Below are 18,103 nucleotides of genomic sequence, written 5' to 3'. Positions count from 1 at the left end.
AATACAAATAATGAGTCACTAATAAACAAAATTTGATTGAAATTGTTTCTGGCGTTCCTAAGCTATGCTTCTATCTCACCACCTTTTCGCCCCAAACTGCTTTCAAGATATTAAGTGATATGTAGATCAAGTTTGGTTAAAATCGATGCAGTGGCTTTGGAGGAGATGTGGAACGCACATGCACTATCTGATGAAAAGTGTCCTGAGACCGGTCAGTGGACATCAGTTTGATGTCCATCCTTCGTCTTTATGACGGTTTGAACGATAGTGGGGATACGTTCAGTGAGGTGTCTGAATATCTGTGGAGAAATAGGAGCCCTTTATTCCACAGAACAGAAACCAGAGGAGTTAATAATGTTGAACGCTGTGGTTTGAAGCGAAGTCGACGTTGTAACTCATCCTAAAAGTGTTCCATTGGGGTCAAGTTGGGACTCTGTGCAGACCAGTCCATTTCCGGAAAGTTATTGTTGGTTGTTTGGTTGGTTGATTTGGGGGAGGGGACCACACAGTGAGGTCATCGATCCCGTAGGATTAGGGAAGGAAGTCAGCCGTGTCCTTTCAAAGAAACCATCCCAACAGTTGCCTGAAGTGATTTAGGGAAATCATGGAGGACCTAAATCAGGATGGCGAGACGCGGGTTTGAACCGTCGTCCTTCTGATTGCGAGCCCAGTGTGGTAACCACTGCGCCGACTCGCTCGGTGAGAGTTATTGTCCACAAGACATCGCCTCACAGACGCTGCTTTATGACAGGGTGCACTGTCATGCTGGCACAAACAATCCTTTACTGTATGCAGCACACAACGCTGTAATATGTGTTCATTACCTTCCGCATTTTGTGTTTTTTTAAGCGCAATACAGGAACCACACACTGACCACGAAAAACACCCCTACACCGTAACACCGCGTCTTCTGAACGAAGACATTGATATCACATGAGGGCAGGTAACGTTGTCCAGTCGTATGCCAAATAAAAACTCTTCAGTGGGATTGCCACACTGTAAAGTGTGATTCATCCTTCCAGGTACCTCCATCAGCCACTGTCCAGTGGCATCCCTCTTTACATCATCTCAAGTTCTATTTAGCACGGACTATAGAAATGTGTGGCTTATGAGGAGCTTCTCGAACATCGTTTGTACTCACTATGCACAGTCATTGTCCTAGCTGGACTGCTCGCACCACTTTGGAACTTACGAATGATTCATTTTCTGACATCATGCTCGACAGTCCCAGTTCGTCAGTAAATAATGTCTGCCTGGTCTTGAGTGAGCTGTGGTTGTTCCTCCGTATTCCCACTTCGCAACCACATCGTCAACAGTAGACTTCGGCAGCTTTAGAAGGGGTGAAAAATCATAGACGGATTTGTTACTTAGGTGACATCCAGTGACTATTCCACATTCGAAGTCACTGAGCTCTCCTCATCGATCCATTCTGCTGTCACTGCTTTTCTACTGACAGTGCACTAATCCTCTGCTTCTTTTATACTGGCCTGCAGTGACATCTAGTGGTCAATTCCGCATTATACACGGTGGTCCATTGATCGTGACCGGGCCAAATATCTCACGAAATAAGCGTCAAACGAAAATACTAGAAAGAACGAAACATGCCTAGCTTGAAGGAGGAAACCAGATGGCGCTATGGTTGGCCCGCTAGATGGCGCTGCCATAGGTCAAACGGATATCAACTGCGTTTTTTAAATAGGAACCCCCATTGTTATTACCTATTCGTCTAGTACGTAAAGAAACATAAACGTTTTAGTTGGACCACTTTTTTCGCTTTGTGATAGATGGCGCTGTAATAGTCCCAAACGTAAGGGGCACAATTTTATATGAACAGTTGGTAACGGATAGGTTTTTTAAATTAAAATACAGAACGTAGGTACATTTGAACATTTTATTTCGGTTGTTCTAATGTGATACATGTACATTTGTGAACTTATCATTTCTGAGAACGCATGGTGTTACAGCGTGATTACCTGTGGATACCACATTAATGCAATAAATGCTCAAAATGATATCCGTGAACCTCAATGCATTTGGCAATACGTGAACCGACATTCCTCTCAACAGCGAATAGTTCGCCTTCCGTAATGTTCGCACAAGCATTGACAATGCGCTGATGCATCTTGTCAGGCGTAGTTGGTGGATCACGATAGCAAATATCCTTCAACTTTCCCCACAGAAAGAAATCCGGGGACGTCAGATCCGTGAACGTGCGGGCCATGGTATGATGCTTCGACGACCAATCCACCTGTCACGAAATATGCTATTCAATACCGCTTCAAACGCACGCGAGCTATGTGCCGGACGTCCATCATGTTGGAAGTACATCGCCATTCTGTCATGCAATGAAACATCTTGTAGAAACATCGATAGAGCATTAAGTACGAAATCACCATACATTGCACCATTTAGATTACCATCGATAAAATGGGGGCCAATTATCCTTCCTCCCATAATGCCGCACCATACTTTAACCCACCAAGGTCGCTGATGTTCTGCCCAATAGTGCATATTATGCCGGTTTACGTTACCGCTCTTGGTGAATGACGCTTCGTCGATAAATAGAACGCGTGCAAAAAATCTATCATCGTCCACTAATTTCTCATGTGCCCAGTGGCAGAACTGTACACAACGTTCGCCGACCGAGGTGGCCGAGCGGTTCTAGGCGCTACAGTCTGGAACTGCCCGACCGCTACGGTCGCAGGTTCGGATCCTGCCTCGGGCATGGATGTGTATGATGTCCTTAGGTTAGTTAGGTTTAAGTAGTTCTAAGTTCTAGGGGACTGATGACCACAGCAGTTAAGTCCCATAGTGCTCAGAGCCATATTTTTTTTTTTGTACACAACGTTCGAAGTCGTCGCCACGCAATTCCTGGCGCATAGGAATATGGTACGGATGCAATCGATGTTGATGTAGCATTCTCAACGCCGACGTTTTTGAGATTCCCGATTCTCGCGCAATTTGTCTGCTACTGATGTGCGGAGTAGCCGCGACAGCAGCTGAAACACCTACTTGCGCATCATCATTTGTTGCAGGTCGTGGTTGACGTTTCACATGTGGCTGAACCCTTCCTGTTTCCTTAAATAACGTAACTATCTGGCGAACGTTCCGGACACTTGGATGATGTCGTCCAGGATACCGAGCAGCATACATAGCACACGCCCGTTGGACATTTTGATCACAATATCCATACATCAACACGATATCGACCTTTTCCGCAATTAGTAAACGGTCCATTTTAACACGGGTTATGTATCACGAAGCAAATACCGTCCGCACTGGCAGAATGTTACGTGATACCACGTACTTATACGTTTGTGACTATTACAGCGCCATCTATCACAAAGCGAAAAAAGTGGTCCAACTGAAACATTCATGTTTCTTTACGTACTACACGAATATGTAATAAAAATGGGGGTTCCTATTTAAAAAAAGTCAGTTTATATCCGTTTGACCTGTGGCAGCGCCATCTAGCGGGCCAACCATAGCGTCATCTGGTGTCCCCCTTCAAGCTAGACGAGTTTCGTTCTTTGTAATTTTTTCGTTTGATGCTTATTTCGTGAGATATTTGGCCCGGTCACTATCAATGGGCCACCCTGTATAGGGGTGTCTGGATACTTTTGATCAGATACTGTATACGCATTCAGTAACTTAGACGTCTATAAAAGTGTAGATTAGCGATAACGTTTTGGAATCTGCTGGTGGTCTCAGGCGGGCTCACCGTGCCCCGAGCTGGAGCCGTCCTCGAGGCTGGTGTGCAGGCTCTTGAAGCTGTCTCGCGCCTCGTGGCTCTGGAAGCTGGCGCGCTTGTCGCTGGCGCTGGCGCTGCCGCTGGCGCTGACGCTGACGCTCGTGGAGCGCCGGCCCGCCGCGCTCGAGTTGACGCTCATCGCCGCTCGCCGTTCACCTGCAAAACACGTGACAACCCTGTCACAGCTGTGGTGCGGCGCTGGACTAATGTGAGTGTGAACCTGAGCGCGCCACATAAAATATCAGCCACTCTCTTAAAGATGATGATGATGATGTTTGGTTTGTGGGGCGCTCAACTACGTGGTTATCAGCGCCCGTACAATTACCCAATCTTTGCTCAGTCCAATTGCACCACTTTCCTGGATGATGATGAAATGATGAGGACAACACAAACACCCAGTCATCTCGAGGCAGGTGAAAATCCCTGACCCCGCCGGGAATCGAACCCGGGACCCCGTGCTCGGGAAGCGAGAACGCTACCGCGAGACCACGAGCGGCGGACGACTCTCTTAAAGGAGCACACTTTAGTTCAAAAGAAAAGGCAGGCAGTACATGGAAGAGGCAGTTTTGAAAATTTTTAACCAGATTAAGTTTCATCTAACAACGTCTTGTGAAATAAGGACAATTATTAAATCTTTGAAAAATAAATGTTCTGTTGGAGTAGATGACATCTCTGACAAGTTATTAAAACAATGTGGAGCAATTACAGCTGATGTTTTTAGTCAGATATGTAATGCATCACTGAATCACGGTATTTTTCCATACATGTTAAAATATGCCATTGTCAGGCCTCTCTACAAAAAGAGGGAAAGCACAGATGTCAATAATTACTGGCCAGTATCCTTGCTTACAGCATTTTCAAAAATCTTTGAGAAAGTAATGCAGCTACTCAAGAGTAGTTAGCCATCTCAACAGTAATGTGATACTTAGTAAATCACAGTTCGGATTTCAGAAATGCTGTTCCACTGAGACAGCAATATACAATTTCACTGTCCACATAACAGAGATTTAAATAGTAAAATGTCACCAATAGGCATATTCTGTGACTTATCCAAAGCATTTGATTGTGTGAACCATGACATTATGTTAGAGAAATTACAATTCTATGGTATAAATGGTACAGAATATGAGTGGTAATTACAATTCTATGGTATAAATGGAACAGAATATGGGTGGTTTAAGTCATATCTACAGAACAGGTGTTCCACAAGGTTCGATCATGGGTCCCCTCATGTTCTTGATATATGTGAATGACCTCCCTTCTTATGTGAAACAAGATGCTAAACTGACACTGTTTGCTGATGATACAAGCATAATTATTAATCCAGTAAAAGAAAGTCCGATAGAAAATAATACAAATACTGTCTTTGGAAAAGTTATTAATTGGTTTCCTGGGAATGGGCTTTCTCTGAACTTTGAAAAAACACAGTACATCCAATTTTCTGCTGCAAAACGTATAATTACTTCAATAAACATAACACATCAAAAGAAGTCAGTGGCCAGGGTAGAGCATACTAAGTTTTTGGGTGTACATATAAACGAGAATCTTAATTGTAAAATTTATATTTTGGATCTCCTGAAGCGACTAGGTTCAGCAACTTTTACAATCAGAATAATTGCCAATTTTGAGGATGTAGAAATTAGTAAGCTAACATACTTTGCATACTTCCACTCTCTGATGTCATACGGAATAATATTCTGGGGCAACTAAACACTTAGGCAAAAGGTATTCACTGCTCAAAAAAAAGTAGTTAGAATAATGTGTGGGGTTCATAGTCGCACATCTTTTAGGCATCTGTTTAAAATATTAGGAATTCTTATAACTGCTTCATAGCACATTTACTCAGTAATGAAATTTTTTCTCAACAACATGGACCAGTTTAAAATCAACTGCGACATTCATGATTACAATACCAGAAAAAAGAAAGACCAACACTATCCTTTACTTAACCTATCTTTGGCACAGAAAGGGGTAAAATATGCTGCTATAAAACTTTTTGATAAATTACGAGATGAAATAAAATATCTGTCGGACAGCAGTAATAGTTTCAAAAACAAATTGAAATCATACCTCCTTGACAACTCCTTCTATAACATAGATGAATTCTTGAATATGAGTAAATAAATCTGGAGATATATCATATGCATTTTGTGCCATTTAAGGCAATGGGATAGATAACAGAAATATTTAGGTATAACTCTATAATGTAAAAAAAAACCTTGTTCCTGTGCGCATTTCTTGTGCATTTGACACGTTCCACATCATAACGGTTTTCCGTGCTATTGATCAATGGAACACGTAACTAACTAACTGGTCGTTTTGGAGCGCTGCGTATGACGTGGACCTGCTACCAAACGGTCACGTGACTCTTCGTAGCGGACTTGAGTCTTAACAGTTAAGGGCTGCGTGTGCGCCCGTCGACTGCCAGATGTTCGGCTTCAGCCGGAAATGTTCCGCTTTTTACGGTCGTGTCTGATCACATACGTACGAGTATATAAAAGCCCTGCCAGTCTGGATGTTGTTAGGCTCCTTAGCAATGAAACAGAGACCGCAGAACAAAGGCCCGTTCCAAGCTAATGGCTTAATCGCGGGAAGTAATTCTAAGGAGGGATAAGGATACTACCACAGTGATACTCTAACCAATAGTATTCTCATGCCTGCGTCCAATGTTTTTCTTCGTAGGACGAACGAGTTTAATACACAATGTCAAAACTACGCTATGCGCAGAGCGAGCGAGATGTAACAAAATAAAAAAAAGAAAAGTTTAAATGTGTGTGAAACCTTATGGGACTTAACTGCTAAGGGCATCAGTCCCTAAGCTTACACACTGCTTACCCTAAATTATCGTAAGGACAAACACACACACACCCATGCCTGAGGAAGGACTCGAACCTCCGCCGGGACCAGCCGCGCAGTCCATGACTGCAGCGCCTTAGACCGGTCGGCTAATCCCGCGCGGCGAGATGTAACAGAATGTGCCGATGAGCCGATGACAACCCACCCCTCTCGGGCCATACTACTACGCGTGGTGAAACACGGAAGGGGATAATGAAGAATTTCGTTCGGAGTCGTTGACATTGGTAGAATATTACTTTGCACTTCCAGGCCATCACACCAACATTCTAAGGATGTTCTCTTTCAAAAATGTTCAAATGTTTGTGAAATCTTATGGGACTTAACTGCTAAGGTCATCAGCCCCTAAGCTTACACACTACTTAACCTAAATTACCCTAAGGACAAACACACACACCCATGCCCGAGGGAGGACTCGAACCTCCGCCGGGACCAGCCGCACAGCCCATGACTGCAGCGCCTTAGACCGGATGTTCTCTTTCATGAAAGCCCAATGGACAAAGCAACCCTTTAAAGTGGAAACCGACACGATCATAAAGATGATGTTATTGTTATGTAATTTAAAAATGTACTGTCAGCAGTTCCATGAAATTATTTCCAAGATAAATAACGTGCTTGATAAATTGGGTTCAGATGAGAAACAGTAATACTTAACTAAAGATTACTCTTATTTTTCGATAAGTCTAATTGAAATGCCTAAAGTTAACGAATATCTTTTCGTATGCCGTCCCAGAAGAACAGATAATTATCTATTTTGTTTAAGGCGAACTTTTTTTAATTATTTTGGCATCTTAGGAAGATGAGAGCAATTAAGAAAACTGTCATAATTTCCAAAACTATAAGGCTGTTTGCTGATTGTCTTTTTAGTTTTAACACATTTAACGTCGATCTGATTACTAGTAAACGAATGAAAATACCTAACTATTTCTATTTAAAACAGCTAGTCCTGCTTTTAGGGCAAAATATTCGGCTAAATATAACGCCGAGTCCGCCTTTTCTATTTTTGGACCTGGGGGTCCTATACGTGGCAGTCGGCTGCGTGTGTACTGTCATAGTTAGTTACTCATATTAAGATAGAATTAATACACACTCTTTCGAAACATAAAGGTACTACATGATTTTTATAGTATTTTTGCTAATTTCAATCAATAACATTCAGCAGTATGAGGTAATTTGATGTATGCCAAATGTCCTGTAACCGTAACAAGTTAGGCCATCAACTATCCGAACGAGATAACAATCTAGTAGATTTATATACGTGTACAGATAAACGAATGGTTACGCTTTCAGAAAAACTGGATGATTTATTCGAGGAAAAGAATTTCACAAATTGAGCAAGTACATAACACGCTGGTGAACCTCTGGCCCTTATGCAAGCAGTTATTCGGCTTGTCATTGATTCATAGAGTTGTTGGATATCCTCCTGAGGGATATCGTGCCAAATCCTGTCCAACTAGCGCATTAGATCGTGAAAATCCCGCGACGCTGGAGGGCCCTGCCCTTAAGGGGCTCCGGAAAGGCTCAAAATCATGAAAAGTTCAATTTTTACTTTTTTGCGTTTTCTGAATCTACAGACTATTACCTTTTAATAGATATATAATTTATTCAATTCCGAAGACTACAACTATTTTTAAATTTTTTTTGAAATGTGTTCTACATGGGCGTGACCCACTGTGGCGCTGTTAAACTGCTGTCAAATGGTGTTATTATTAACGTCCGTGTTCATCAGGTACATTTTAGTGATGTGAGATAAAGTATGTGTTGTGGCTAACCTGTGATGGTTCAATATATATCGCTGGTGTGATTGTCGATGGTTTCATGTATATTTACTCTGTCGTTATCTCGAAAATATTCGTAATTAATTCTGTTTCTTGAGTCTCTGTTTTGTTGAAGTATAATAATGAGTAAAAGTAAAGTTATTAGAAATCCTCTGAAGGCTTTTAAGAAAAGGAGAAATGTTGGAAAGCCAAAGGTATGTGTTATTACTGTAAATAATAACATTCTAACATGGTACGAGCGATGCTTGCTTTAGACAAGGAACGCCTTCGGGCTGCAGACAGGGCTGTAAAGAGTCTAGAAATACAAGCAAGAGTAAACAGGAGGAGGAACAAGAGGAAGCTGGAGGAGGAGTTTGCAGAGGATGAAGATAATCCATCCTATGGACCTGGAATGCACTAAAAAGTTAATCCAATCTTTGTCGCTCGATTCCCAAAACTTTTATTTTCTCATACTAATTACATGTTTTCTAAGGATCTTCCAAACATATTTGTTTCACACTTTCAGTAAATGTTACACAGTACCTTCTGCTTAATTTAACACAGCCTTTTTCCAAAAAACTGTATATTTTTGAATATATAAATAAAAAATTGCAAAAAAATCTTGTGAATTTTCATTACAATTGGAAAGAAATCATCTTTAATAACTGAACTAAAATTTTGTAAAATCCCTGTGTTAAGTTGTAGCCCATATTCCAATAAATAATCTGTAAAAAGTTCAACTTCCTATCTCAAATATTTTGTGAGGAAAGATGTAATTTATAAGCGTTATTTTAACATTGCAAGTATAGGGCGTTCCGGAGCCCCTTAATGCTCTGTATGTTCTAAATTGGGGGAGAACCGGCGATCTTACTGGCCACAGCAGGGTTTGGTATGCACGATGACAAGCAGCAGGAACTCTCGTGGAGTGCGGGCGGGCGTTATCTTGCAGAAACATAAGCCCAGGACGGCTTGCCATGAAGGGCAACAAAACGGGGAGTGGAATATCGTCTACTTACCGCTGTGCTGCAATGGTGCCGCGGACGACAACCAAAGGGGTCCTGCTACGTAAAGAAATGGCATCCCAGGCCATCACTGCTTGTTGTCGAGCCTTATGGCGGCCAACAGCCAGCTTCGCATCCCACCACTGTCCGGGGCGTCTCTAGAAGGGGTTTCGGCCTCAAATCTCATTGACTGGAATTGCCCAGCTTCAAATTGAGCCATGATGACCAGCAAACACGTGTCTGGAGACGGATACCAACCTGACTGTCGTCCGCCATACTGTCCGACAACTGGGAGTGATGGCCTGGGGTGCCATTTCTTTTCGTAGCACGACCCCTTTGATTGTCATGTGGTTGATGTTACAGGGCCAGATAATACACTCCTGGAAATGGAAAAAAGAACACATTGACACCGGTGTGTCAGACCCACCATACTTGCTCCGGACACTGCGAGAGGGCTGTACAAGCAATGATCACACGCACGGCACAGCGGACACACCAGGAACCGCGGTGTTGGCCGTCGAATGGCGCTAGCTGCGCAGCATTTGTGCACCGCCGCCGTCAGTGTCAGCCAGTTTGCCGTGGCGTACGGAGCTCCATCGCAGTCTTTAACACTGGTAGCTGCCGCGACAGCGTGGAGTGAACCGTATGTGCAGTTGACGGACTTTGAGCGAGGGCGTATAGTGGGCATGCGGGAGGCCGGGTGGACGTACCGCCGAATTGCTCAACACGTGGGGCGTGAGGTCTCCACAGTACATCGATGTTGTCGCCAGTGGTCGGCGGAAGGTGCACGTGCCCGTCGACCTGGGACCGGACCGCAGCGACACACGGATGCACGCCAAGACCGTATGATCCTACGCAGTGCCGTAGGGGACCGCACCGCCACTTCCCAGCAAATTAGGGACACTGTTGCTCCTGGGGTATCGGCGAGGACCATTCGCAACCGTCTCCATGAAGCTGGGCTACGGTCCCGCACACCGTTAGGCCGTCTTCCGCTCACGCCCCAACATCGTGCAGCCCGCCTCCAGTGGTGTCGCGACAGGCGTGAATGGAGGGACGAATGGAGACGTGTCGTCTTCAGCGATGAGAGTCGCTTCTGCCTTGGTGCCAATGATGGTCGTATGCGTGTTTGGCGCCGTGCAGGTGAGCGCCACAATCAGGACTGCATACGACCGAGGCACACAGGGCCAACACCCGGCATCATGGTGTGGGGAGCGATCTCCTACACTGGCCGTACACCACTGGTGATCGTCGAGGGGACACTGAATAGTGCACGGTACATCCAAACCGTCATCGAACCCATCGTTCTACCATTCCTAGACCGGCAAGGGAACTTGCTGTTCCAACAGGACAATGCACGTCCGCATGTATCCCGTGCCACCCAACGTGCTCTAGAAGGTGTAAGTCAACTACCCTGGCCAGCAAGATCTCCGGATCTGTCCCCCATTGAGCATGTTTGGGACTGGATGAAGCGTCGTCTCACGCGGTCTGCACGTCCAGCACGAACGCTGGTCCAACTGAGGCGCCAGGTGGAAATGGCATGGCAAGCCGTTCCACAGGACTACATCCAGCATCTCTACGATCGTCTCCATGGGAGAATAGCAGCCTGCATTGCTGCGAAAGTTGGATATACACTGTACTAGTGCCGATATTGTGCATGCTCTGTTGCCTGTGTCTATGTGCCTGTGGTTCTGTCAGTGTGATCATGTGATGTATCTGACCCCAGGAATGTGTCAATAAAGTTTCCCCTTCCTGGGACAATGAATTCACGGTGTTCTTATTTCAATTTCCAGGAGTGTAGATCTTAAATTAAATTTTCCCTGAGACATTCAAGTCTCTACTTTATCACCGATAACGTTTGAAGCTAAAGAAGGGAATTAAAATTTGTACTGGAGCCAGGACTCAAACCCGGTTTTTTCTACTTATTAGGCAGCCATGCTGACCATTACACCACCACAGTATTCTGGGGAGCACGAACTACCTAAGTCAAGTACCCTCCCCAACACAAGCTCCAGTTCGCATCTGCCCTTATATTGTCACTATTACCAGGGCTCTACGACATTGGAATAGCATCCCAGCATTCGACTTAATGGGGAAGTGCTATACTACATGTGATCGTATAGATTTTCAGCTTCCAACGTTATCGTAGATAAATTAGAGACTTAAATGTCTCAGGGAAAATTTAATTTAAGATCTATACAATCACATGTAGTACAGCACTTCCCCATTACGTCCAATGCTGGGGTGCTATTCCAATGTCTGAGAGCCCTGGTAATAGTGACAATATAAGGGGAGATTTGATGGGTTTTTTGGGGGAGGAGAGCGAGGTCATCGGATTAGGGAAGGACGGGGAAGGAAGTCGGCCGTGCCCTTTCAAAGGAACCATCCCGGCATTTACCTAGACCGATTTAGGGAAATCACGGAAAACCTAAATCAGGATGGCCGGACGCGCGATTGAACGGTCATCCTCCCGAATGCGAGTCCAGTGTGCTAACCACTGCGCCACCTCGCTCGGTGGGAGATGTGAATTGGAGTTTGTGTTGGGGAGGGTATTTAGCTTGTGTAGTTCGTGCACCTATGTTGACCATAATCCTGTGGTAATGTAATGGTCAGCATTACTGCCTAGTAAGCAAGAAGACCTGGGTTTGAATCCCAGCTGCAGCCCAAATTTTAATTCACTTCTTCAGCTTCCAACGTTATCGAAGGCCAGATAAGTCAGTATTCCAGACTGTTGCCCCTCTTCAGGAACCACACGTTTGTCTGGCCTCTCAACAGATATCCCCCCAGGCATGGCTGCTCTTACGGTACGGCTATCTGTATCGCTGAGGCACGCAAGCCACCCCACCGATGGCAGGGTCCGTGACTCATTGGGGGGCAGATATGCCATTTATAACTAATTTTTGTACATAAAATATTATTCCCCATATTGCCCCACGATCTCACAAATTATTCAAAAAAACTGCTAATTTAGGAAACTGCATACCGATAAAGTGTAGTGTTTTGAAATTTAATGTTATAATAAAGAGGTCTGAACCAATTTAACGGCTTATTATAATTTTCTTGTACCTCAAAATGACTGCTAAACATTGGGTACCTCCCTCTGCCGTTAAGTTCCCCTACGTGTTTAACGTCAAATATTTGACACACTAATCATTTCTCAAATAATCAGAAGTCTGAAGATGTTTTATACATGATAGTTCAATTCTTTCAAGAACTGCGGGCTTATTGGAAGTCACTAATTTCTGTGTGCAGCGTGACTCTATTTGTTCAGGATTGTTTGTTGTTGAGATGCCTAGTGCGTTTATGTATGTTCTGACCTAATTATCCAAAACAGCTTTCAGAGAAAACGTTTAGAATAATTTCGCACGATGTTTTGTGCCTACCATTAGATTTAAGCACATATTTTCGCTAAAATATCGAGGGTAGATTGAATTCATCACCAACAATAATTGTATGAATCGTAGTACGTGTTATGCAACCCCAGCAGTCAGTGAACTCCTGACGACGATGGCGGAAATGAAATAATCGTATGGCATTGTTGGCCGGGAGGTCCCATTCGGGATAGTTCGGCCGCCGTATTGCAAGTCCTTTTTAGATGACGCCACATCGGCGACTTGCGAGTCAATTATGATGAAAATGATGAAGGAGACACAACCTCCAGTCCCCTGCCGGGAATCGAAGCCGGGCCCCCTGCGTGGTAGGCAGTAACGCTACTGCTACGCTACGGAGGCGGACGACGATGGCGGAGATGGTAGCGAAAGCTCGAGGATTGTATTCGAACTGACGCGTGTTGGAAACCGAGAACATTTTATACATGAGTCATAGTATATATTCAAAATGTGACTCAAGTTTTCCTTGTACCTTTCAGCAACTACTCTCCTGGAAATTGAAATAAGAACACCGTGAATTCATTGTCCCAGGAAGGGGAAACTTTATTGACACATTCCTGGGGTCAGATACATCACATGATCATACTGACAGAACCACAGGCACATAGACACAGGCAACAGAGCATGCACAATGTCGGCACTAGTACAGTGTATATCCAACTTTCGCAGCAATGCAGGCTGCTATTCTCCCATGGAGACGATCGTAGAGATGCTGGATGTAGTCCTGTGGAACGGCTTGCCATGCCATTTCCACCTGGCGCCTCAGTTGGACCAGCGTTCGTGCTGGACGTGCAGACCGCGTGAGACGACGCTCCATCCAGTCCCAAACATGCTCAATGGGGGACAGATCCGGAGATCTTGCTGGCCAGGGTAGTTGACTTACACCTTCTAGAGCACGTTGGGTGGCACGGGATACATGCGGACGTGCATTGTCCTGTTGGAACAGCAAGTTCCCTTGCCGGTCTAGGAATGGTAGAACGATGGGTTCGATGACGGTTTGGATGTACCGTGCACTATTCAGTGTCCCCTCGACGATCACCAGTTTTATTTATTTTATTTATTTATTTATTTCGAGTCAAAAACATTACAACAATATTTACAATATATACAATATAACAAATCAGGTCAAATCATAAAAGAACAAACTAAACGGTATTAGCCCAAAATTGTGCAACGGCAGCAGCATTGTCTGAAACATCAACAAGCTCTTGTGTGGAACATGATACAGGACATCTAGGACAGTTAATTAAATGTTTGGTTGTCTGTTCTTCTCCGCAGTCACACAAGGTGGAAGATTCCTTCATGAAGCCCCATTTAAACAGATTGTCCTTAGTTCGTCCGACGCCACTCCTGAGCCGATTTAGAGACTTCCACACTGTCCAGACTTGATTTCCACCAGGAGGAAGGGTCTCAGAAGGAGTCATCCAATCATTACTGTCAGATTTTGCTGTCCACTGAGATAGTCTGGCTGCTCCAGTCCGACCGGTGAGGGGTGTAGTAGTTCTCATGAAGCTCCTCCTAGATTTGAGTCTACTAATTGGTGGCTGGTATCCATGTAGCAGGTGATCGGTGTTATGATCTGCTTTATGTCTCTCAAGTTTGGCTGCGACTTCACGCCTTATGTCTGGAGGAGCAATACCTGCTAGTTTATGGAGTTTATCAATAGGTGTAGCTTTGAGGCATCCCGTTACTGTCCTGCAGGTTTCGTTCAGGGCCACATCAACCTGCTTTGCATGAGATGACTTGTACCATACAGGACATGCGTATTCAGCTGCGGAATAGCACAAGGCCAAGGCTGATGTTCTTAGTAGTTTGGGATCTGCACCCCAAACGCTGCCAGTGAGCTTCCGCAGGATGTTGTTACGAGCAGCAACTTTCTGCTTAGTGTTAGTGCAGTGTTTTCTGTAGGTCAACGTTCGATCTAAGGTGACACCCAGATATTTGGGGTAGAAACAATGTTCAAGCTCTTGATCTTCCCAAACCACTGTAAGTTTTCTATAGGCCTCTCGATTGCGTAGGTGGAAAGCACAAACTTGAGTTTTAGCAGGGTTCGGTCTTAAGTTATTGACTCTGTAGTACTCAGATAGGTCCTTGAGAGCAACAGTAAGCTGGTTTTCTACTGTGTCAAAATCTCTGGCTTGTGTGACTAAGGCAAGATCATCTGCATAGATGAAACTCTTTGTAAGAGAAGGTTGAGGCTGGTCATTTGTAAATATGTTGAACAATATGGGGGAAAGGACACTACCCTGAGGCAAGCCATTCCTTTGACTTCTCCATCTACTCTTTCTTCCTTGGAACTCCACATAGAATCGCCGGTTTTCCAAAAGTGTCTGCACAGTTCTGGTGAAATTAATGTCTCTAGTGATGTAGTAGACTTTGTGCAATAATTGTCGATGTTGAAAGGTGTCATATGCTGCTGTGAGATCCACGAAGACAGCCCCGGAAATGTATCCTTTTTCATATCCCTCTTCAATATGTTCAGTCAGATTAAGGACTTGTGCTGTACAATTCTTTCCAGGTCGGAAACCTGCTTGTTGAGGTATGAGTTGTTTTTCAACAATGGGAGTGAGTCTATTTAGCAACATTCTTTCATAGATTTTATACAAATGGCAAAGGAGCGAAATCGGTCGGTAGTTCTTGGGATCAGCTGCACCCTTTCCAGGTTTTAGTAAGGGAATAACTTTAGTTTTCCTCCAGATGGCAGGGATCTGTTTCCGCTTCAGACAACCATTATAGAATTGCAGAAGCCATCTTTCCGTGATGGGACCAAAATGTTTAATTTGCTCAATCATTAGGTCGTCTAGACCAGGCGCTTTACCATTTTTGCATTTCTGAATTGCGGTTCTGAGTTCTTGTAAGATGAAGTCATTTGATAGATGGTTGTTTTCACGTTCAGGTTCTCTTTTGAGTTTTGTTCTATCTTTAGAACAATTGACCCTTCCATTCTGAACTAGATGATGAGCAATTTGATCTGGTGCAATGTTTGCATGGCCATGATTGTGGACAGGGTCGTTGTTCAGGCGTCGCAGCAACTGCCAGGCTTTCTGACTGCTTTTAGACATATCAAGGTTCTCGAGTAACTCTATCCATCGTTCTTTTTTGGATTTGGCTAAGGCTGAGGATAAATTTTGGCCAGCAGTTAAGGTTTCAATGCTGTAAGGATTATCATTGAAAAGTTGGATATAGTTATGTAGATGCTTCACGGATTCTTCTGTCAAGCCAGGTATGTAGTTAACTCGACAGCCTCTGGGAGTTGAGAGTCTTGAGCATCTTTTCACGGCTTCTACAAACTCATCATAGTTGGAAACTGAGGGTTCTATGCGTGAAACTTCTGAGTCAAGGAGGTCAGCAAACTTCTGCCAGTCTGCTTTCTTGAAATTGTATCGCCTTCGGAATGATGTGATTCTAGGAGTAATGGCTGCAAACACTTGGCAGCCTATGGGGCGGTGTTGAGTATTTGGTATCGGATTTAGAACAGTTTTTCTGCATTGGTGAGCTATGTTCTCGCTAACAAAAATTAAGTCGGGGTTATACCCACGTTTCCAACGCCCACTGTTAAAAGATGGTGGGAGTTTATTATCATGGACAAGATTAAGATGGTTGGTATCAGCCCAAGTCAAAACTGCTTCACCATTACTGTCGTCCTCAACATAACCCCAAACACTGCTATGACTATTGAAATCTCCAACAATAAAGTGAGCTTGTTGATTGGTGTAGTTGTCTGTAGGTGAAAATTGGAAATCTGCTCCTGGGGGTTTGTAAATTGACGACACAATACAACCATTCAGTTCTACAGACAGTATTTCAATATTGTTGAATTCTGTAAGTGAGGTAGAGAGAACAGCTATATCGTTCCTCACAAAGATAGCACTGCCATATTGTCTATGGGGTCGCTCAACTGCCAGTTTCATCCCAAGGATTTTTGGTCTTCTCATGGTGTCATCTCGATGGGTTTCTTGTATACATAAAATATCACACCTAGGTTCCTTGGCACCAGTGGTGTACGGCCAGTGTAGGAGATCGCTCCCCACACCATGATGCCGGGTGTTGGCCCTGTGTGCCTCGTTCGTATGCAGTCCTGATTGTGGCGCTCACCTGCACGGCGCCAAACACGCATACGACCATCATTGGCACCAAGGCAGAAGCGACTCTCATCGCTGAAGACGACACGTCTCCATTCGTCCCTCCATTCACGCCTGTCGCGACACCACTGGAGGCGGGCTGCACGATGTTGGGGCGTGAGCGGAAGACGGCCTAACGGTGTGCGGGACCGTAGCCCAGCTTCATGGAGACGGTTGCGAATGGTCCTCGCCGATACCCCAGGAGCAACAGTGTCCCTAATTTGCTGGGAAGTGGCGGTGCGGTCCCCTACGGCACTGCGTAGGATCCTACGGTCTTGGCGTGCATCCGTGCGTCGCTGCGGTCCGGTCCCAGGTCGACGGGCACGTGCACCTTCCGCCGACCACTGGCGACAACATCGATGTACTGTGGAGACCTCACGCCCCACGTGTTGAGCAATTCGGCGGTACGTCCACCCGGCCTCCCGCATGCCCACTATACGCCCTCGCTCAAAGTCCGTCAACTGCACATACGGTTCACGTCCACGCTGTCGCGGCATGCTACCAGTGTTAAAGACTGCGATGGAGCTCCGTATGCCACGGCAAACTGGCTGACACTGACGGCGGCGGTGCACAAATGCTGCGCAGCTAGCGCCATTCGACGGCCAACACCGCGGTTCCTGGTGTGTCCGCTGTGCCGTGCGTGTGATCATTGCTTGTATAGCCCTCTCGCAGTGTCCGGAGCAAGTATGGTGGGTCTGACACACCGGTGTCAATGTGTTCTTTTTTCCATTTCCAGGAGTGTATATCTGGTCGGGCGGCGGTAAAAGGGACCAATTTACCAATTTTTTATTCCGGTTGTTGAGTATAACATATTTCACTACAAGATAAACTTGACATTGTAATTCTGTCAGAGACAGCAAAGGACTTGTAAGAGCAGTTGAACGGAATGGACAGTATCTTGAAAGGAGGATATAAGATGAACATCAACAAAAGCAAAAGGAGGATAATGGAATGATGTCGAATTGAGTCGGGTGATGCTGTGGGAGTTCGATTAGGAAATGAGACACTTAAAGTAGTAAAGGAGTTTTGCTATATGGAGAGCAAAATAACTGATGATAGTCGAAGTAGAGAGGATATAAAATGTAGACTGGCAAGGGAAGCGTTTCTGAAGAAGAGAAAGTTGTTAACGTCGAGTATAGATTTAAGTGTCGGGAAGTCGTTGCTGAAAGTATTTGTATGGAGTGTAGCCATTATGGAAGTGAAACATGGACGATAAATAGTTTGGACAAGAAGA

General features: G+C 44.7%; 1 protein-coding gene across 1 annotated transcript in view; it reads right to left on the bottom strand.

Annotated features, from left to right (window-relative positions):
* Nucleotides 1-18,103, bottom strand: part of LOC126163063 (uncharacterized) — a 282,388-nt gene that overhangs the window by 135,857 nt on the left and 128,428 nt on the right. The window contains exon 2 of the mRNA XM_049919967.1: nt 3,722-3,907. Coding sequence (XP_049775924.1) covers nt 3,722-3,890 — 169 coding nt within the window. The 5' untranslated portion in view covers nt 3,891-3,907. The remainder of the gene's footprint in view (nt 1-3,721; nt 3,908-18,103) is intronic.

The sequence above is a fragment of the Schistocerca cancellata genome, chromosome 1 (genome assembly GCF_023864275.1).
Source record: "Schistocerca cancellata isolate TAMUIC-IGC-003103 chromosome 1, iqSchCanc2.1, whole genome shotgun sequence".
In the NCBI taxonomy this organism is placed as follows: Eukaryota; Metazoa; Arthropoda; class Insecta; order Orthoptera; family Acrididae; genus Schistocerca; species Schistocerca cancellata.
Note: the sequence above shows the minus strand (reverse complement) of the source record. Positions and strands in the feature narration are given on the sequence as shown.